This window comes from Engystomops pustulosus, chromosome 9 (assembly GCF_040894005.1).
Source record: "Engystomops pustulosus chromosome 9, aEngPut4.maternal, whole genome shotgun sequence".
NCBI classification, from domain to species: Eukaryota; Metazoa; Chordata; class Amphibia; order Anura; family Leptodactylidae; genus Engystomops; species Engystomops pustulosus.
The window spans coordinates 82,029,680-82,052,611 of record NC_092419.1 but is presented as its reverse complement, the minus strand read 5'-3'; the positions used below and the strand labels follow the sequence as shown (position 1 = coordinate 82,052,611).

The following is a 22,932-nucleotide window of genomic DNA, read 5'->3' as shown; positions in this document are numbered from 1 at the left end:
CTCATTAATTGGTTCTATACTGGTTATAAAAATACTGAAAAATGTGATCATCTGTTGGCGTGCATAACAGCATTCCCAGTGACTCTGGATACTAGACTTTTGTTGCTTCCCTTGTATACAAGTTTAATATTATCCAAGAGCTTCTCTTTATTTCTATTATACACTTTATTGCTCATGCTAAAAAATTTGGGGGCAGCAACTCCATCTGATCAGCTTGGACTCTTCCTGTCACTTAGTCCTTCGCCGACTCCTTCTCTGTCTGCCATTGGCATTTGTTTGTTTGGCAATATTAGGGAAAATTAAAAAAACTTCCATAAATGGACTTCTATAATAGAAAGCAGTGTTGACTGTGTCTCCACCAAACTGAGGAGCCTCAACGAGAGGGTACAGTCAGACAGCCATGTGTTCACCCGGATTGGATCCCGTGCGAGCACAGGGCAGAGATGCATGGGGAAGGGAAGGATTGAGCACTCCTCAGCCCTTCTCCCTCTATCTGCAGAAGAGCAGCCACCCACCGTGACCGGAAGCCGTAGACTTTTATTGTAGTTGTGATTTGCCCGCAATTCCGGCCATCTGAATAAGCCCTCAACCTCATTATTCAAACTGGTACAGATACAGATCACTGTAACTTGTGATTGTTGAGAATTTACACTGTGATCAGCCGCTCCTGGCTCCCACAGGCAATCTTTACAAGTCGCTGGACAGTACATTGACACAAATATTGCAGGATGGACATCTCAAAATATTTGACCGGTGGAGTGGAGAGATTGACCCAAGAGGTCGTCATTAATAATGATGCAATGCGGAGATTAAAGGGAAGTTGCTGTTTCAGCAAGTAATTGTTACCGTTTGTATGATGAAAATACTTTCTGTATCAATGCCTCGTGGTTTTCTAGATCTCTGCTTGCTCTTAGGCCGCTTTCACATGGTGCATTGTAAGATGCGATTCAAAAGGCTTCCCCAGTAATCACATGTTGCAGTAAGGTTGTTTTTCTATTGTGTTTGGTAAAAGCCATCAAAAAGCACTGTGTGAACACTGCCTTAATCTACAGGAAGCTTCTAGAAACCTGTCCATGGTCATGTGCTGTCACACAGGTGCACGGCTCTTTATAACACACAGCTCTCTGTAACTCTCTGTAATATAATGGCTCGTGCACCTATATGACAGCAAATGACCATGGAGAGATTTCTAAACACTGGTAAGTGAAGAAAGAAGCTTCTTATAGAATGACAGCAAGCAGGGATCTAAAAAACTGTGAGGAATTGATACGGACACTATATTAGAAAACTGTATAACATTTCATTATACAAACAAGAACATTTATTTGTAGAAATGGGAACAGCCCTTTAACTCAGCCTCTACTTTGCTATTGACATATATTGCGGAATGGAAAGAAACATCAGGAATGATCTCTTTTCTGTACGCCTGTTACTTAGCAAAATACTTTTGTTTCAACTTGAGACAGGAATGGGTGTTTGATGTTGGTAAGATACTAGAGTGGATACTTTTGTTTTCCATTGTTATAAACTGAAAATTAAATATCACACGTTACCTTCTTCACTCTGTCCAAGATACAAGGCATTTCTTCCTCGAACCGGTCTTTTGGAGATTGTTATGGGCTTGTGGGTGCGCGGTGTTATTCTAGGTGGAGGGATAGGAGGAGCAGCGCTGTCTTCAGGAGGGCCGGAAAATATCTACAGTATTATTAAAAAAAAAAAAAAACTTGTAAAAAGACATAGTAGAGGAAAAGATTTCAGCAAGGGGAAAATAAAGGACAGATGGATCCTTTACAACATCTTTCCTAAGCGAGTTTATCCGTATAAACCACATAGATAAATACACACATTATTAGATAGCCAAAAACTAATTCAAGTGAGAAGTCTGTGCCGTACAATATAATAAGAAAAGAAACAAATGGGATTACAAGAATGAGTCTTCATGGTACAATACAGAGAACTGGATGAACATACTCTGTCATAGACAAAGCAATGATACAACATAAAGCCACTGGCTGGAAGTCTCAGTACATCAAACTTATTAGTCAATAAATAAAGTGTAACAACAACCTCCTACTTATATCACAATATGCATATAACATACCATACACATTGCACATAGCCGTGCAGTGAAATACTGAGACATGACAACACCAGATTGCTCAAAATAGTATATTTCCAGCAATCCAAAGACATAAAACACTGCACACGTCTGCAGATCATTTATTTTATTGAACTTTTACCAACTTTCAATTAAGAGTCTGACCTTACGCCAGTGTCTATGGATTGCAAATGAACCGTAAACAAGTTCTAGGCCAAAATAAAGTGTGTATGCAGAAAAATGAAACATATAGCAGATAAGAATCTTAATGTTAGCCAAAGTGATATCAACATTAAACTGCAAAATAGTTTCTTTAGGACCAGGGTCATACTAAACCTTGTCTACACGCTCCCCCTGGTGGTGAGAGACCTACAGAAAAGTTATTTTGTTGATGTTACAATCATCATATTAAGGTTTAAAATTACAAAAATGGATAATGAAGTATAATTCATATATCTGCAAAGGCAGCGCTAAGGAAACATCAGCGATATCATTCCTGAGGAAATGTAGAAGTTGCCTGCGAGTCGCTGTCAGAGTCACACTGCAAATTCCTTATGTTAATATAGTTTTTCCTAGATGATACATTTGTTGCATGTTCTTTTTACCCCAGGGATCATTACCTCAACTTCAAGATTTGCTTTATCATCTCCACTAGGAACAACGCAGGTCCTATGGCTTCATGCACATGAACGTTGTTTTTGCCCGTTTGCCATCTGCTTTCTTTTGTGGATGGCGCACATTAAAGGGAATCCGTCATTAGTTTTGGTCACAATATGCTGCAGACAGTGCTAGGTATGGCCCCTGGAGATCTGTGTAAGTGTACATTTGCGTGTGCAGTGTGTAGCAGCAGGACTGTGAACTTTTAATCCAAGTTTGCAGGTTCTTCAAGTTCCCTGTGCAGGTCTCTTTCAACTAGTGATGGGTCAGGAGTCGGCTCTTCCCCACGGCTCACTTAGCATCATCCAAAATTGTATACAGCCCATACACTGACCAAGCCCACTTTTAACCTTAAAATTTGCGGTTAAAAGTGCAGCGGGGATGGGTGGCTTGCCATCTGAAATGACTTTAGGAGATGTTCAAAAGCTGGAAAAAGCAGTCTCGTTTTATTGAGCTGAGCCAAATGATTCAACTGCCAACCAGAGCTCGACTGCACACCACTGCTTTCAACCTGAAGAGCTTTCTGCACTTTGCAATGAATTGTTCCAGAGCCCCTCCGCTCTGCTATATAAAGTGACTGTAGTAAGTATTCAACCAAATCACTGATGCAGCTCCTACTCATAGCAGAGGGAAGGGGTGATGGAGCAGCACAGTGCAGAGAGCAGAAAGCTCTTCAGGCTGAAAGACCTGCCCAGAGCCCTTGCAAGAGCTGCATCGCTAGATTATAACTTCACTTTCACAGTCCTGTTGCTACTACCAACACAAAGGTATAGCTACACAGCTCTCCTGGCTGCTACCAAACACCACCTGCACATGAATGTGTTTTTCACAAACCTCACTTGGAGAAAGTTGAAAATTTAGAGCAGGCCTGCGTCTGTGGCTTGGGTGTACCCATAGATGTCTATAAGAAGGTGAAAAATAAGGATTCCAAATGGACATCCCTATTTAAGGATCAGTTACTAGGCAACACAATCATGTGTTCGTTCAATGGGTCGGGACAAGCTACGAGCTGTAAGACTTCCAGTGATGTCACTATATTATATATACGTATATACACTGGAAAATGGGGATCAGAGCTGCACATGTTGTTCTCGGCCTTAATATTTCCATCGTGTAGAAACAAATCTGATTGAAGTGGTTGCATAACAGCAATGAAGTGGCTGCAGTAATGACTCATATTACAGTAATGTGAAGACGGTTCATGTACCGAGCCATGGAATTAGAAGAATGCTTTGTGCTTGTAAGTTATAGTATGCATTTCATTTATAACTGCACATATTCCAGCCACTATGGTGCTTATCTGTGGTTACACAGCAGACATATCCATCCCTGTGTGAAGAGGTTACTCGGTGCACCAGACTAGACAATTACATATGCAAAAGGGGACATCACCGGAAAAGAACCGGACTTGTAACCTGACCCTGATCTTCTTCTAATTGTACAGGGGACGTTTCAGGTCACGTAATGTTCTAGGAGATTCTGAGAACAATTCCCCTCTCTTCCAGGGACTAATTCACATGACACTTTTTCCTCTTGGCAAATAATAGCTCTGATGGTTATACAGATCTGTATCAGATCTGTGCTGTTCACAATACAGTCATAACTTCAAATGTTAGACTTCAAGAGGCTGGAGCTCCTCTATCACCTTGGATACAAATGTAACAGAGATGAATAAGTGATGTAATAGTTTCTTCTGTGCAGAGTGACATTTCACTGCAAACGTATTTATCTGCAGTCCTAACAAAGCAGTGAAAGCACATTGGGGCACATTTACTTACAAATTCGGACAGTTCACTAAAAGCGCATTGGCTGTCTATTCTGCTGTGTGCGGCGATTCCCTAGGATTATGCGCCAGAAATCATGAATCCGTTGCTTCCCCGCTCAGGTCCGACAGAGTTCACCATCTTTTTTGTGGTGCATCTTTAACTTAGGGCTTGCGATACAATCAAAGTTAAATACAGCGCTCCATTCGAATCAGTCGGACCGCCCAATGGCACACCCCCTAATTTGCGCACACACTTCTTAAATACCTGTGCAAACCATTTTAGCCATGAAAAACGTGGCTAAACGTCTGACAAAAGTGCGGCACGGGACCCTTAGTAAATGTGCCACATTGGGGCAGATTTACTTACACGGTCCATTCGCGATCCAGCTGAAGTGTGTTGAAATGCACTCAAGTACACCGGCCTATTCCTGGTAAAGGTAAGTGCAAGCTCCGCAACACTTTCTGTTTTTTAAATGCGGCGGTTTTTCCGAATCCGTCGGGTTTTCGTTCGGCCACGCCCCCGTTTTCCGTCGCGTGTATGCCAGCGCCGATGCGCCACAATCCGATCGCGTGCGCCAAAATCCCGGGGCAATACAGGGAAAATTGGCGCAAATCGGAAATATTCGGGTAACACGTCGGGAAAACGCAAATCGGGCCCTTAGTAAATGACCCCCATTGTCTTTTGGCCCCAATATCCTGGATCTAACAAACTCATATTTGCCATTTTTACACAGATCTTTTTGCAGTTAAGAAAAAAACCCCACATACATTTATGTATTTGCTTTGCTAATATAATGGTGATATATGATGGCGTCCTAATAGGACATGCAAAAAAGGACAAAGTGTCTCTGGTGTTCCTATTAACAAGAGATTTTGCACTTTAGAGACTGCTAGTTGCTCATTTCCTATTGACTATGTTTCCCAAAAGACCCATATGAAGTCCAATGAAATGTTAAAGATCGTCCTGAACTTTGTTAAATTGGTATAGAAAATTAAGACTTCACCTTAAATCCATTTGTAAATAAGTACAGTTAAGATTCCCCTTCTTACAAAACCCTCATTTTATATATACAAGTATTCTGTAAGTTCTGGGATTGGCGGTTGTTAAATGTGGATTTATAAAATTAGAATATTACTAGATACAGTAACTGCTCATTTTTCTTCTAAACATGGAGCACTAAATATTCTCCTTATGGTTTGGGGTTCATTTCTTGGATTATTGCTCCAAACTATGGGTCAAACCATGGTCTTCCCCTGTAGTAGACAATAATTAAGAAATATCTGGGTAGTGGGATCTTTCCCTGATCTCTGCAGGGTTCTGCAGTATCACATGAACGTACTATTCCTCTAGTCCTGTACTTCTGTGCTGTATAAATCCATATTTTTCTTCTGTAGGTACATGTATGTCACCATAACCCTAAAAATATGGCAGGTTGGCAAAAGTTACTGGCTTGCTCAACCCAAAAATCCCATATATACAGCAGCATCCGATGCACAACCATATACAACAGGGTTTTTTATACATTCCCATAGACTTCAATTGGGTGTACAGAACAGAAACATGTGGAAAAATAGGTTAGTTTCTACATTTTTTTGCATCCCGTTTACTGTATAGTACGGTGGACAATATAGCCATTTAAATGGATGAACATATAGCCCGCTGAAACAAATGTGGCCATATGTAAACGGTATGGTACGGGTAGAATATGTCTGTTTTCATGCATTTGTGTGAGAGACGCCTGATAGCGAAACACCAAGATGTATAATTATTAGACAGTGACTATAGCAAAGCTACCAGGGGGCAACGGAGACTCCAGGCCACGGGACATTAGGGGGATCCTAAAAACACAGATGGATACAGTTGAACCCATCGTCTGACAGACATTAGCATCTACCTTGTAGTCCCCCAAAAGGTCCTGAACTAGTTGTACTGCCTTGGGGAAGGAGATCCAGTGCATGTGTGAGGTAAGTACAGGTTTTATGTGCCTACCTGTGTGCGTGTTTTTTTGTCAGTATGTCAATGCGTGTTTGTCTGTATGTCTCTCTTGTGACTTGTTTCCTACTTTGGACAAAACACAGTAGTACTTTTATTCTGTAGATTATAAGTAAGGCTCAGTACTAATCCTCCTATCCTGTACATATGGACACAGCACAGTACTAATCCTCCTATCCTGTACATATGGACACAGCACAGTACTAATCCCCCTATCCTGTACATATGGACACAGCACAGTACTAATCCCCCTATCCTGTACATATGGACACAGCACAGTACTAATCCCCCTATCCTGTACATATGGACACAGCACAGTACTAATCCTCCTATCCTGTACATATGGACACAGCACAGTACTAATCCTCCTATCCTGTACATATGGACACAGCACAGTACTAATCCTCCTATCCTGTACATATGGACACAGCACAGTACTAATCCTCCTATCCTGTACATATGGACACAGCACAGTACTAATCCCCCTATCCTGTACATATGGACACAGCACAGTACTAATCCTCCTATCCTGTACATATGGACACAGCACAGTACTAATCCTCCTATCCTGTATATATGGGCACAGCACAGTACTAATCCTCCTATCCTGTACATATGGACACAGCACAGTACTAATCCTCCTATCCTGTATATATGGACACAGCACAGTACTAATATTCCTATCCTGTACATATGGACACAGCACAGTACTAATCCCCCTATCCTGTACATATGGACACAGCACAGTACTAATCCCCCTATCCTGTACATATGGACACAGCACAGTACTAATCCTCCTATCCTGTACATATGGACACAGCACAGTACTAATCCTCCTATCCTGTATATATGGGCACAGCACAGTACTAATCCTCCTATCCTGTACATATGGACACAGCACAGTACTAATCCTCCTATCCTGTACATATGGACACAGCACAGTACTAATCCCCCTATCCTGTACATATGGACACAGCACAGTACTAATCCTCCTATCCTGTATATATGGGCACAGCACAGTACGAATCCTCCTATCCTGTATATATGGGCACAGCACAGTACTAATCCTCCTATCCTGTACATATGGACACAGCACAGTACTAATCCCCCTATCCTGTACATATGGACACAGCACAGTACTAATATTCCTATCCTGTACATATGGACACAGCACAGTACTAATCCCCCTATCCTGTACATATGGACACAGCACAGTACTAATCCTCCTATCCTGTACATATGGACACAGCACAGTACTAATCCTCCTATCCTGTACATATGGACACAGCACAGTACTACTACACTTATATATATGAGCCTAGCACAATACTACTACTTCTATCCTATATATCTATATATAAGCACAGTACAACCTACTCCTTCTATCCTGTATCAATGGTCACAGCACAGTACTACTACCCATATATACACACACACATACATATCACACAGGATAGGGGGTAGTAGTATTGTGCTGTGATATATATAAGCACAGTACAACCTACTCCTCCTATTCTGTATCAATGGTCACAGCACAGTACTACTACTCCACAGTAAAAATGGCAAGTTAGGGGACAGCAACTTGAACAGGAAAGTGAAAAGACACAGACCGGTTTCTGTCTTTTATGGAGTATATCCAAATATGTCTCAAAATATATGTTAACTTTACATATACAAAATGCTGCTGGATGACGTCAGATCGGTTGGGTCAGATACAAGAGAAAGGATAAGTTGATGAATATAGTAAGACGTTAGATGATAGGCCTATAGACAGGAGATATATGATAAGCATCTTGAGGTGGGCAATCGGTTGGTAGTATAGTTGAACAGTGTACTTTTTTAACATCTTAGTATACTATCATTTTTCTGTTTAAACTATCACTAATTACATTGATACATAACTGTTGCAATACTTTTTGCATTATGGGGTCTTTCCCATGTGATGTCGCACCCAAGGGGTTTTCCTTGTGACGCAACGCATCACGTGAGAAAAGTTAGGGCTTCACAGTACAAGTTCCTCTTGCATTAAAGGTCTGTTAAGAATAGATCTTGTGTGTTCTGTAGATGTTTGTCTGGGTTACGGAAGAAAACTCATGGTTATCTGTTAAGCTAAAGTGCACATTCCCAGTATCAGAAAATTTATAACCAAAGTAAGGACAGTAGATGCAGTTCCCATATGTTATTAATATATTTTCTGTCCACTAGGGACTAAACTAAAGCATTTACTGTTAATTTTGGACCTAAAACACTTGGCAATGTTACCAACTGGTCACTGTGCTCTAAGATACATGGGCCAATGCTGCATAAAACATATTTATATGACAATGCAATTTATGTGTAAACTTAGTTTTACCTCCATAGGGAGGAAGAGCATCCATTTACAAGCCTACTGTATTTAGACAACAGCTTCTAAGATGTCCAAGTCTCACTGGTATCAAATGCCCATTTATAAAAGTGGATTGAGGTGTTCATCAGAAAAATAGAACATGCAGTTTTATTGAAGTTTTGCTGTTCTGGTTACAGTGAATGCATTACATACCTTGTTACAATGTTCTATGAGAAGTTCCACCACAATGTTTTGGAATTTGATGTTCATCATGGCGGCCACTGTGTCTTCCTGGGCCCTCATCAAAGTTGGTCCAAAAATAACCCCCATATTAGAAGGAGACATGAGGTTTTCTTTACTGTGTTCACATACTCTGGAATACAATGTACACATAATGGAAACTAGTGCAAAAGCCTTTTATTTCTTAATACAGTACTGTATATGTGAAAGTTTCCTATTTTTCTTCTTTCTCCTGCAGTGAGCAGTGTATCTGTAAAGCCTTATCAAGCCTTGCATAGCAGTTAGATTGGGACAGGGCACTTATCATTAACTCTTTCCATACAGAGAGAATATACCACTTGATAATTCAGTTCTGTAAGAAGATAGGACCATCACTGTGATGGTCCGTGAAGAGTTAAAGTGGTTGGCCACTTTACCTCATGTTTTGTATAATGTGTGTGTAAGTGTGGGGGGTAGGTTAAAAGGTAATTTACCAATATAAATTCATTATTAGTTCTGCTCCGCTCTCTTGATATGTAAAGTGAAGCCTCATGTCTTTTACTTCATCAGCCAGACCTTCCTGTCCATAAAATGGCGGCAGATGATGGGTCAAGTGATCTCTAACAGGAGATTGTTCAGAGATCACATGACCTTCCATGTGCAGCCATTTTATTGTCAGGAAGGTCTGGCTGATGAAGTAAAAGACATGAGGCTTCACTTTAGATGAATATTGGTAAATTACCTAATATCCTGTCCCCCACACATTACAAAAAACATGAGGTAAAGTGGACAACCCCTTTAAGCCATTAGAACCTTTCTCAGCCACACATGAATAGCATTAATGATGTCTATTCAGACAACTCCCCTACACACATGCATACTTGGCTTGGATGAACACTGCATGTAAGATGGTAGATGAAAACTGTTGTCAAAGCCAGCAAAGACTTTTCTATACAAAACAAAAAGGACCAGGGAGTCAAAATGCGATTACACACATTAAATCAGGCATTCAGCAGATACACCATGTAAAGTGTATAGATAAAATAAGTAGGTTGAATACATGTGACTTTGTGTAGCTACAATAGAAAATTTAGAAATTAAGATATATTCATCCAATTCAATACCATTGAAAACCAACTTTGCAAATTAGCTGGTCTCTACTGGCCCTGCAGCTTCACATGCGTCATTCACATGACTAATGCAAATAATCACAGCGATGACACTTGCTTGCATGGCACATAGCCATTGCGATCAGTGATTAGCTGTAGTGATCACAAGGATAATGTATGAGATGTTTTTCCAAGCAAATAATGGGGAAAGCAAGTCAATGGGGCTTATTTGCTCCAGGCCTAATCATTGGCGCAAAATGCCAGGTTCACAAAGAGTTACCAACTTCTTAGTAATTCTGGTGCAGCGCTCTTACAATGGAATTGAAATCTACACTAGGTCGGGTCAGTTTTTTTGGTGCAGGTTATAAAATAATAATTCCTTAATTTATATACCGCACACAGATTACGCAGTGCTGCACAGTACTTGCCAAATCGGTCCCTGTTCCCAACGGGGCTCACAATCGGAGTGTGGGGGGAAACCGGAGGAACTGGAGGAAACCCACACAATCCCGGAGAGAAGATACAAACTCTTTGCAGATGTTGACCCTGGGACTTGAACCCAGGTCCCCAGCGCTGCAAGGCTGTAATGTTAACCACTTAGCCACCATGCTGCCCATTCTAGTAAACTTGTTCACCACCCTGCTGCAGCCACTGTTTTTAAGAAATGGCTCGCGTGGGATAAAAGGGCCAAAAAGTCCCAAAATCTGTGGTGTACACCACGAATTGAGACTTTTTCATGACTCAAAAAAAAGGCTCAGGAATGATACAACAGCCCCAATGTTTTTGATGACAGTGCTAGCCTAGAAGGAACCATCCAAAGAAGAATGTGAATGTGAAAATATCTACAAAAAAGGCTCATAAACAACAAAGACAAAAACATCCCTGATCTTAGCACAGGGCTAAATGAAATTCATTCAGAAGAGAATGAGGCAGACTCTCATTTGCATTGCGCATACAGAGCGCTTCTAGGAGAATCCAATTGGTATTCATTGTATGACCTTTTTCTGTTTATTCAGAGGCACAGGTTAAATTCTATATTATTTGTCTATAAATTATTTACATGGAACTATGTGTCCACTTTAATGCAAAGGATCACCTTTAGGAAACTGCAGCTACAGAATATGTTAGAAAATGGCATTTATAGCAATTTCCCAATATAGTTATTACCTTAACTACAGTATTTAGAGATGATGAAAATCCTAGTAACTGCAGAGAGCAGAGGTGAGGAAATCAAGTTCCAAGAAGCTGCTCTCTCTGGTACCAGAACACTAACATCATTTACCTAGCTTGTATTCTGTCATTGCGTCTATAGCAAAGTTATTGCTGGCTTTTGAATGAAGCATACGAACACAAATACATCATCAACAAGTCACAACAGGTTGTCACATGTGTGATATTACTAGACAGAATGATATCAGTATGTACAGCACATAGCAACAACTCTCCTCCCCTTCAGAACTGAAAAAGTTATTATACATACACACAGTATTGGACTGGTCCACCGGAGGATCAGGGAGTCCTTTGGTGGGCCCAACCCTTTGCCCTTGCTGCAGAAGCTCAGAGGAGAAAGCCCCGCCCACCAGCTCAGAGCATCTGCACAGGGGATACTGGATGTACTTTAATACAGCCAGAGCTGTATGTGCTATAGGAACCGGCCTAGAAATCCTTAATGGTAACACATACTATTAGCATCATCTGTAGTTACCTGGATAGGTGCCGTACTATAAGCTCCAGCATTTCCCGGTGATTGTCTGGCAGTCTATACACCAAGCAATGAATAGCTCCCAGTCTGTAATCCAAATTTTCAGATTCTGTTTGATATAGGAATGATAATTAAATCAATGTTTTGCACTGAAAAAATGTATGTAAAAAAAAAAAAATACAATCTCAAATACTCCGCCTGTCTTCAATTATGTGATACAGCAAAGTGGTTTTTCTAAGAGAATGAAAAGCTTAAGTGTGGCAAACATCATCCCCTGCTGCGTTGCGTTTCAATGCAAATGGGAAACAAGTTGCTATAGACATTACATACATCACATCTTTCACCAGGCCCTCTCCTTTGATCTTCACAATCGCCTAAGTAAGACGTTTTGCCTCATTCTTTCATCTCGTGGCTGGAGCACATGCCCGAGCTTCGCTTGCTCTCCTGGTTGCAGCACATGCTTCCATCCTCTAACACATTTCTGATAATTGGACCTTCTCCAAGATACACAATGTTCTGGAAAATGGCGCCCCCTCCTGGCTGTCACACATTCCTAATATTTATTCTATGTACAGATCACACTGTTTTTTCATTTAATTGTGTTTTATAAAGTTCTCATTAAATGTCTGGAAGAAGGAAGCCACACAATCTCATTATTTCTTGAGAGGAGATGTCTCCGTTTACAATTTGGCCAAGGCTGCCATTATTGTGTTCTGTACGACATCTTAATAAGAGAACAATATTTTTGATGCATTTGAGGAAAGTAATGCACTGTGTCCAGGATCTAATATGTAAACTGAACATTTTCATAAAGTAACTGGCAGCGAATATAAAACCAAACATAATTATATGTTACAATGTTCTTTACTCCGTATATAAAACTAGCTCATACTTGCAGCAGATACGAGTTCCCGGTGTAGCTTGTAGGTCATAACTGGCTCAGAGAGATTCCTGCAAGACAAAAAGAGGGTCTAAGTATATAGTAGCTTATTCAGCTGGATTATACTGCAATTATGTCATGCTATATAACTTTGTAAGCGAGTTATACAAAATTAGATAGAAGCCGGCTCACCCTACTGCTCACAATACTTACATGAACTGCCATGGTGCAAAGACACAATCCCGAAGTTAGGTAGACAATGGGGCACATTTACGAAGAGTAGTGCAAACCGCACTAAAAGTGTTTGCCTGTGTGTAATGCAGGGTGCGCCAAAAAAGTGTTGCGTGTGCCAGAAATGTGTCTCAGACACTTCTTAAATACCTGTGCAAGCAGTTTGGCCCAAAGTCAAACAGCAATCTGGCGCACGGCCCTTAGTAAATGTAGGCCTATATGAAATGCCAACACCATACAGTGGTCAGCATACAAAAACATCCATCAAAGCGCCCACAGGAGGGCTGACGCGTTCCGAGCTTGCGGAGTTAAGTTGATGTGTATTATTATGTGATGGGGAACTTGGTAAAGACCCCTCAATAGTTTAACACAACTGCATCTGGTAGTATTTTTCCAGCTTTCTAAAAATCACAATTTTTTTTCCGATTTGCCCTGAATTGGCCAGGGTTTTTGGCGCACGTGATCGGATTGTGACGCATCGGCGCCGGCTTCCATGCGACACAAATCGGGGGGCATGGACGTCAGACAATGCAATGTATTTGGACAAACTGCGGAATTTCAAAACCAAATTGTGTCGCAAGATCAGCACTTACATGCACCGGGAAGAAGGTGAACTCCGGCGGACCTCAGCGGGGAAGCGACACATGCAGGAAATCGGGCGCACGATCTTTGTGAATCGCGGCAGCTCTGATTCCTCATCGGACATTCTGGATCGGCGGCGTCAACAGGACGGGTAAGTAAATGTGCCCCATTATGTATAATATTGAGGTATCTTATTGTGTAAGTAGTTTTGCACTTTTATAGAACACAACTGCATTTCAGTGCGGGTACATGGTTATTACATCTTTGTGATTATCGTCAGGAACAGGGATTCTTATAGCAAGAACTTGTTTTCTGCTCTACTTTACATCTGAGTATTTGTTAATAAAAGGAGAGAGAAGTCGTTCTACTTTGTCTTGTTTGACTCCTGGGTGTATCAGAATCCTACAGCCTGTGCTTCCTGACTACAAACAGTCTCCTCTGTAGTCAGGTTCCTTTAGAATAGAGTAACTTCTGGCTACAACTTCTGACTTGATAGTAACAGATCCTGCATCCAGTGGAACCAATTTGTAATATTACACACAACAGACTGCAGAGAAGAGCCATCACTACAGCATCTGCATTAAGGGCACCCACTGAAACCATTACAAGATAGGTCGTATAACTGTTCTGTACTTATCCTAGGAGAAACAGTTTTGGTCATAGATACCTGAGGTAGAACTTTAATGCACTGGTAATGGTTTTAATGTCCCAATCACTAGTCTGTAAGTCCACATTTCCAGGACATTTCACATCTACAAAAGAAAAGGTAAAACATATGAAATTATTCCTGTAGGTGGTATTTTCTGTACAGTTTTCTCCATTACACTCATGTCACACAAGTTAGCAGAAAAAAACGCCACTACATGCTGATAAAGATAAAGAAAATTAAAAAATAAAGATTATTTATCTGCATTGTCTTTAGGAGTCTAATATTTTATTTAGTTTCAGCAGATCCTGAAGTGACGGGATAGACACAGACATCATGGGGCTTTATTGGGCTTCCTAGACCATAGGATAGGGCGCAATGTATCAGAATGTGCCACTAGGGGGTCACAGTGCTAGAATTTCTTACGGCTACTATTCAATTCAATAGAAGCTGAAAACTCTTTGCACCGAGCCCCCCCTGGTGGTGACTGCAGGGATATGCAGTGAATTCTTGCAAAGACAGTCATCCCACTGGCACTTTACACTGTGTCATCAAGGAAACTACAGAAATTTTTAGTTTTCTGGCATGGGAACCATGCAAGTAATCTGTATATTTGTGTGGAGAAGATGGGAAAGGCTTAGAAGTAGTAAGAAGGTAGCACTGTGACTGGTTGCTATTCTAGCAAGGGCAGCTGCAGACGAAAGTGCTCAGCCAATGGAAACAGATCTGTATGCTCCCATGGACTAAACACATTGGGGCACAAATCGGAAATCGTTAAAATATCCAACGATAGTGCAGTCCATTAGTAAATGAGCCCCGTTGTACAGGACAGGAGTCCTTGCATCATGCAAAAATATGCAAGGACTCCCAGTTTGCCGGCCAGACATCAGCTTTGATTCTGTAATAAATGTAATGATGCAAGGAGTCTTTGTCTGTTGAGCAAACAGCGGCAACAGCACAGCTACTGTTCTTACAGTATCAGAGATGAAGATCGGACGGGAGACAGGGAATCTTGTGCAATGTGTTCTGTCTATGGGATCTGAGCTGAATATGGGACCATTGCCACGGGATGAATACGTTTGTCTGCAGCCGGCCTAAATAGGAATTTTGATTATTGGGGGCAAAGTTCATCAGAGCTCAAAACTGAGCACATGATCAATAAGCAAAACGTACGTTTCTGACAAAAAGAAATTAATTTAGTCTCAATGTTGATGTAAATTCATATCAATATCCATCGGAGGAGGGGATGTTCTTACCAAAAAATGCATTTAGTAGTTTCTGCACCTGGATGTTACTTCCCACAGTTCGGTAGATGCCTTCTGAGCTGATTCCTACAAGAAGAAGGTAACACAAAGATAAACGCCCTTGTTAGATTTACATCAGGGAGAGGTTTTCTATGACAACCCACAGATAACATCAAATAATATGCTGGCTGCTTTCTTCAGCTCTGGTAACAGCATCTAGTGATCTGCTTTACAGCAGCTTCGTGACCATGGGCAGATATAATTTAGAGCTCATCGGGGTTTAGAGAGAGTATTCTAGACGTGCTCTGTGCAGATAGGAGGTGTAGATACATTGTGACATCATCTATTGTCAGTATTGGATGTAATGATGGTGTTTGATATCTGTTATTGTAATTGATCTGCCATGTTTGTGATGTAAATGAGATCAATGCTGCAAAATAATAATAATGTAATAGGAGTGGAAAAGTTACATAATAAAAGCCCCAAAAGATGACAAGGACTAGAGTGGAGTCTAGTTGGATTGTCTGTCATTTTACCCAAATGTCCTGCTTCTGTCCTGCTTCATGGAAATTGCGCTCTAGAGCAGATGTGGACATATCTCTAGTGGCCAGAGTGCTACTTGCAGGATAAAATATAGACAAGGACATAAACCCTTTAAAGGGAATTTCTGTACACTAATTCACCAGCATGTCCTGACCCAGACAATTTCTAAGCCATCAGAGGGAATAGAAAACGTGTTTGTCTAGAGATGATATAAAGCAGAAGCAGCGAGGATGTGTATAACTAGTAGCACACATGTTGTGCACTCATCTCAACCTCATCTTGATTTGAGATATAGGCATAGGCTAGTAAAACCAGCCATGACTATGAGGTCCATGTTGCGTTTACATTGTGGTAACATCACATGTACACTAAATGCTATGCTAACGTAACTAAATATTTACACATTGTAAACACATTGTTCATGCATTGCAAACTTCAAACTGCTTTTCAGGAATTGTTGCGCAATTTCTTCATAAATCTGGCGCCCCTTAGTGCACCTTTAACATGGGCCATGTGACACACTTCTAAAGCTCAGACTGTGCAACCTCATCTTGATTCGAGAAACTGGAACGCCCATTTTAATGACAAAATTTGTGTCACGTGAAGAATAGTGCAGCCAGAAAACTGGCACATGGACCATAGTAAACGTGCCCCACTGTATATGCAACATATGAACTTGGCCTTAAGGAGGAGGAGAAGAAGTCATAGGCACAGGAATGTTTAGAACACTTAGGCCAGTTACCCACAAGCGAATTCAGTTTGAGAAAACGCACCGTGCGAAAAAGGGATTTCCAGGACTGAGTCTTGTATCACTGGACTGAACTCAGAGGGGGAGATTTATCATAAGTTTCTTAGAGCAGAACTGTTCTAGCTGTCTATGGAAACCAATCAGAGCTCAGCTTTCATTTTCCCACAACTGTTTATAAAATTAGAGCTGAGTTCTGATTGGTTTCCATGGCCAACTAGAACAGTTTTACCTCAGAAACTTCATGATAAATCTCCCCCGGAATGTCTGTTCAGTTCAGTGATATGAAATAAGGTCTGGGAAATCCCAACAGCATACGTTTTTCTCTGACGAAACCGGCCTAAGAATGCACTTGAAAAAAGATGAAAGCGGCAATCTCCAGAAAACCTTTATTTAGTAGGGATCATAGGGCAAGTGGGAGGGCGGCCGGGCGCACACAGACAACACGCTGTGGATTACACGGCTTGAGAAAGCTTGTCTGTGTGTGTCCGGCATCTGTGTAGTAAATAGTAATAAAAATAATTCTTTACTTTTATAGCGCCATAATACTCCACAGCACTTTACAGATCATGGGGTACATATACAGAACAATAGAATCAAACAATAGGAATGACGCGCTGGCTTGCAAGACCTTACAATTTCATGCAATTATGTGGGGCCTTGGAGATGAGTGCCACACAAATCTGCGGAAAGGAAGACATTTTTATGGCAAGCGCCGCTGTCATCCTTTTGCAAGCATAATTTCTACAGTGACCTGTGGTTCACTAGCAGAGCCCCACCGCTGTCACACCCATTGTTATATCGCTGCATGCAAGGTCGATTGAAGAGCTGTTGTACGGTATCATACTGTATATTGGTGTGAAGTGCCAGTCGTTTTTTATTCTTTATTTTTTACTATATATTAAAGGACATCTACCACCAGGATGAAGGACTGTATGCGGACTGTTTCCTTAAAGGACACCTGTCATCAGGTCTCTGCCACTAGTCATGTCACCTCTTCCTGTTGGAGCAGCTCACAAGGATCCCATCCCAGCCTTTATCTAGTTATTTCATACATTAATCATTATAAAATCATCTTTTCTTTATCATATAAATGAGGCTGGTCACATGGTCAGAGGCAGTGATGTCACCCCTGTTACCACTCCCCTCTCCTCCCCCTGCTCATGTCTGTGTGTAATGTATAGTAAAGCATGGCTAGTGTCTGTGCTGCATCTGCTGACATGCTGCAGCCTCCTAATATACAGGTGAGAGACACAGACATCAGCTACACATGAATCTGACATGTTCTGCTGTAACATGGCTGCCTGGAGCTGCTGTATCTCTCCTAAACACACACACATGTACACACAGGCTGCAGGGGGCGTGGCCACCAGCACCAGGAAGCACATCATTATACAGGCTCACATCATTATACAGGCTGTCAGTCATGCACTGGGGGTGTGGCTGTGCCTCCCACTCATGAATAGAGTGGACAGCTTGAATATGCTAATGCTTCATTGGACATTTCACAGGTCATTTGCATACAGCTTTAGGACCTCATTGCTTAGGTTTACAGGCATGTAGAGGGACAATGAAGGGATAGAGGCAATGCTCTCTAATGGCAGTTTATGAAAATATATTTAGTTTAGGGGGTTATTTTGCATGACGGGTTCTCTTTAAAGGAAACCTACCACTTCCGATGGTGCTTCTAAGCTGCAAATGCCGTGCACCAGCTCAGGGTGAGCTGGTGCTGGCGCTTATTTTCGTTATGTTTTTAAACAGATCTAAAGCGTTTAAACTCTTTAGTAATCTTTATATACCAAGTAGAGTCACCGCACCGTGGTACGTGCTCGGCACACCATGTGCGCGACCACTTGGTGCACTTCGTTTAAATGCTTTACATCTGTTTGAAAACATAATGAAAATAAGCTCACCCTGATCTGGTGCACAGCATTTGCAGCTTAGAAGCACCATTGGAAGTGGTAGGTTTCCTTTAAGTGTTAATGGAGTCTGGAGCCCCTCAGGCTCATTTGCATAATGTCCTTCATCCTGGTAATAGCTGTCCTTTAAGTGGCCTGAGAATGCACTTCTAGTTTCATGTCTCTATTAAATATTAACACTATTTTATAAAATTCTTCATACCTGTTGCCTCCACGGCATTTATACACTTCCGAACAAATCTGAATCCAATTTCATTCAGTTCCACTAAAATAAAGCCAGATGTCGGTCAGTCAAACGGAGTGCAGAACATGCAGAATGACAATGCACACTTCATCATATCATGGAAACATACAAGCTAAGGCTATGGTTATATCTAGATTTCAGGCTTTATATCAATTACTACTCTCACATTTTATAGGAGGGAACTGCAGTACCGCTCACTACCTCTAGACAATGAATGGAGCTGCATTTATTCACAAATGTGGTCTTCTCTTTGGTTGCAAGGGTTCAGACCCCCACATTATTGATGTTTCCTATGAATAGATCATCAATATGAAAGTCCTAGAAATGCCATGTGTGTGGTCCTGTGGCTCAGGCTTAGAGCTGTAGTACTAGATCCATGGTGTGCCCTGATGAGCCATGTTATTCTCATCCTGAGGTTCTGTTCACATCTGCATTGTGCTCGCTGATATAAACAGAACACGGTGCCAAACCCATTGCATAATCCACACAGACCACAACAAATTAACCTGTTAAAAACAACACCGTCTTCTACAGGGAACTTCTAATTGAGCCTCCGAGGAAGAGGAGAACATAGCGTAACACAATAAGCCATAACATATAAATTGCAGGGGATGGAGCGTTACTCACTTTCATCGCGCTTTGTTATTGGACTGTGATAAATCTATTGTGGGAGAGAAAAAGGAAGAACATTGAGGAATCATTGAGAAAGCATCAGACATGCCAAGAGAAGTGATCCGTAATGGAGGCATATCATTAGATGCCTAGGAGATGTTATCTTTTCTGGAGAACTGTATATACTCGGCTTCTGTCCAGACACTGGATGTTGCAATCTGCTCATTTCATTGTGGCTGAACTTTGCAATGTAAGCAGAGTCCATTGCACATTAGGAAAGTGTGTGCAGCATCTTTGTTTTTATTGTTTTATATTCAAAAATGGTGAAAAAGATCATGCAAATATTTCTTATTACATTGTGCATTTCACTGACAATGGAATAACATATGGGGCCAAATGCAACTCAGCTCTGCTACATCTGAACGCAGACAGACTAATAGGCATGTAAGAGGGTAGTGTGGAAGCACTACTCTACACCAGTTACACCTATATTTATCTGTACTATACAATTGAAATGACAGATAATATTTTATTATCTGAACCAGTTACTATGGAAACTTTTTATAATGCTACTTTTATGGAAAATATTTTTTGAATCATTCTCATTGTCAGACAAAGTAATACCCTCTTGTATAATCTCCATTTTCAGCCAATTCCTGCTTTATCAATTGGTAGCAATTAAATTGTGAATAGTAATTATACCTGAAAAAAACGTGATGACCAGCAGATGGCAGTGTTACATTTTAAGTGTGAATTTTACAAATTGTAGAAGAGACTGGAATATTTTGGCTTTAAAAAATCCCTATTCTTATACATTGGGGCACACTTACTTACCCGTTGCCTGCGCGATCTCCGATCCGGACTGTCCGACGAGGATGAACTCTGCCGCGATTCATGAAGATCATGCGCCCGTTATCCTGCATGTGGCGCCCGTTATCCTGCATGTGTTGCTTTCCCGTTCAGGTCCGCCAGAGTTCACCTTCTTCCTCCCGATGCATGTAAGTGCTTGGCTTGCGACACAATTTTGAAGTTAAATCCAGCGGTTTGTCCGAATCCGTCGGATCGTCTGATGGCCCGCCCCCTGATTTGTGATGCATGAAAGCCAAAATCCGATCGTGTGTGTCAAAAACCCCTTTTAAATCCCTGTCCCAGCGGCGCAAAATGGAAATAGTCGCAGGGCCCTTAGTAAATGAGCCCCAGTGTGTTTCCATAGGAGGTAACAATCAAATTCCTGAGTGGTCGGATCTTGTAGTTATTTTATCTTCTACCTAACCCACCAGGAAAGTAAGAATTGCTAGAACGGACATACCGGTAATCAGTAGATTTTTCATGTTAAATGCATTGGGACAATAAAGAAACCTGGTACAATATGTGGACGTAGCCTTTAAAGAGTTCAATTCCTCCCAAATCACACTTCAAGAAATAACAGCATTGTGTAGGGCACTTTATAAGCTTTCAGCTAGTTCCCCAGTGATCTGTCATTTTGGAAAATAATAATTGTATCATTATGCAAATGAGCGTCTTGCTGTACCAAGGTTCATGAGGACTAGCGAGACTGTGAGTTGTCTTCCTGTGCTGACCAGTATCCAACAACCCTCCTTTACTCAGCGCCCAACATCTTCCATAGCATAAAGAACAAAACCGGAGCACCAGCAGTCATAGCTCCGCCCCCGATGCACCAAGCAGCTCATTTGCATAAACATATAGCTTTTCACTAAAATTAAAGATCCATGGGAAACATTAAAAGTATATCTGAAAAGCTTATAAAGAGGCCAGCACAATACTGATTTTACTTATTTGTTACTTGATTTTCAGAAAGCCAATCACATTAGGGTATAATGCAACTGAATAAGATCCTGTAAGCGGTCTCTATGGAAGTCGCAGGGAGAGGTTTCTAATCAGATTGTTCCTGTTTCCTAATGGTATTATGTAAGACAAGAGGGTGAATGATATTCATGCAATGCTCTATTACACACATAGATCTTACTGATAACGCCCAAGTCTAATTATAAACTGGAGTCACTACTAGGTCTAGACATTACCATAACTAATACTGAGCTTATAGCAGGGATGCATCAATACTGTAGGCTCTAATAGTATAATAATAGTATGACCATCTCGATATACACATGCTGCATAAGGCCAGAGATAAAGATGCAAATTCCAAACACTTACGGGTTCCTTGCCATCCATCGCCTCGAGCCACAAGCGCCTGTTGGCCTCTGACAGAGCCTGTAAAGTGATTGTGCCCTGCCTGAAACACAGAAGCAATGGAGGATGTAACACAAGTGATCGCTAAAAGAAGCCGTAAAAAATCTCATTTATCACTACTCAAAATATGGAAGCACAATTATTTTATGTTTAATAATATCAATATCTTTCACCAATCCTCAGGACAGAGGACACATGTCTAATCATGGGGAGTCTGTCTTAGCACTCTTCTTGCTACTAGTACGATGAGGGCTAGGGGTCCTATAGAAGTCAATGGAGCAACAAATAACTTTTAAGACAGCTCACAGGACAATGCGAAAAATCACCACCACAGTGTAGCTAAAAGGGGCTAGCGGTTCCCCCCATACTCATTAGAAGGGGTCCTGAATGTCAGACTCCCCACTCCTATAATAGGAAATAAGTCATATCATATTTAAAGGGGTTGTCTGAGATCACATGGGACATGGAAAGATAAAAAAATCAGATGCTGTAGCTGTCACAGGCGCAGGAGAGGTGACGTTCAACAGTGGCATCACCAATCCCCCTCCTGTGACCACTCTCAGGGCGCTGACTGCCCACAGGGGTCAAGTGATAGCCTGCATCTACAGCCCAGCTGGGAACGTACACAAAAAGACCATAGGTGGTTAAGTGAACCTGCTGAACACAGGTGTGAACTAAGCCTAACAAGTACTCCAGACTTGTGTTATAACTCCCATAGAATAAAAAATATGAGGCATATTTTCCTGTTCCTCCATCATTCCTTCAAGAAATGTAGGATTAATTTGACAAGTGAGTTTCAACACTATTTGAAGAGGAATTCCCATTTAAACAAGTAATTGATATTGTTTGAATAATGAAAAGTTATACAATTTTCCAATATACTTTCTGTGTCAATTCCTCATGGTTCTCTAGAACCATGCTTGCTGTCATTCTATAGAAAGCTTCTATGTTAACTTCTAGTGGACAGAAATCTGACCATGGTCACACAGGTGCACGGCTCGTTATATCAGATTTCTGTCCACTAGAAGTTAACATAGAAGCTTAGTATAGAATGACAGCAAGCAGAGATCTAGAAAACAATGATACAGAAAGTATATTGGAAGATTGTTTTATTTTTCATCATACTAAACAGTAACATTCATTTGCTGAAATGGGACTACCCCTTTAAGGCCTCATACACACAACATATGCATGAGGTCATTGCCA

The 22,932-nt window shown here is 41.1% G+C and overlaps 1 protein-coding gene across 7 annotated transcripts in view; it reads right to left on the bottom strand.

The window, feature by feature from the left end:
* OPHN1 (oligophrenin 1) overlaps window positions 1-22,932 on the bottom strand; it is an 84,154-nt gene that overhangs the window by 6,494 nt on the left and 54,728 nt on the right. For all 7 annotated transcript variants that reach the window (XM_072124424.1, XM_072124423.1, XM_072124427.1 and 4 more), the window contains 9 exons: window positions 21,691-21,769; window positions 19,531-19,564; window positions 18,862-18,924; window positions 15,465-15,539; window positions 14,230-14,314; window positions 12,762-12,820; window positions 11,873-11,978; window positions 9,053-9,212; window positions 1,554-1,695 (listed from right to left, as the gene is read on the bottom strand). In XM_072124424.1, coding sequence (XP_071980525.1) covers window positions 1,554-1,695; window positions 9,053-9,212; window positions 11,873-11,978; window positions 12,762-12,820; window positions 14,230-14,314; window positions 15,465-15,539; window positions 18,862-18,924; window positions 19,531-19,564; window positions 21,691-21,769 — 803 coding nt within the window. The remainder of the gene's footprint in view (window positions 1-1,553; window positions 1,696-9,052; window positions 9,213-11,872; window positions 11,979-12,761; window positions 12,821-14,229; window positions 14,315-15,464; window positions 15,540-18,861; window positions 18,925-19,530; window positions 19,565-21,690; window positions 21,770-22,932) is intronic.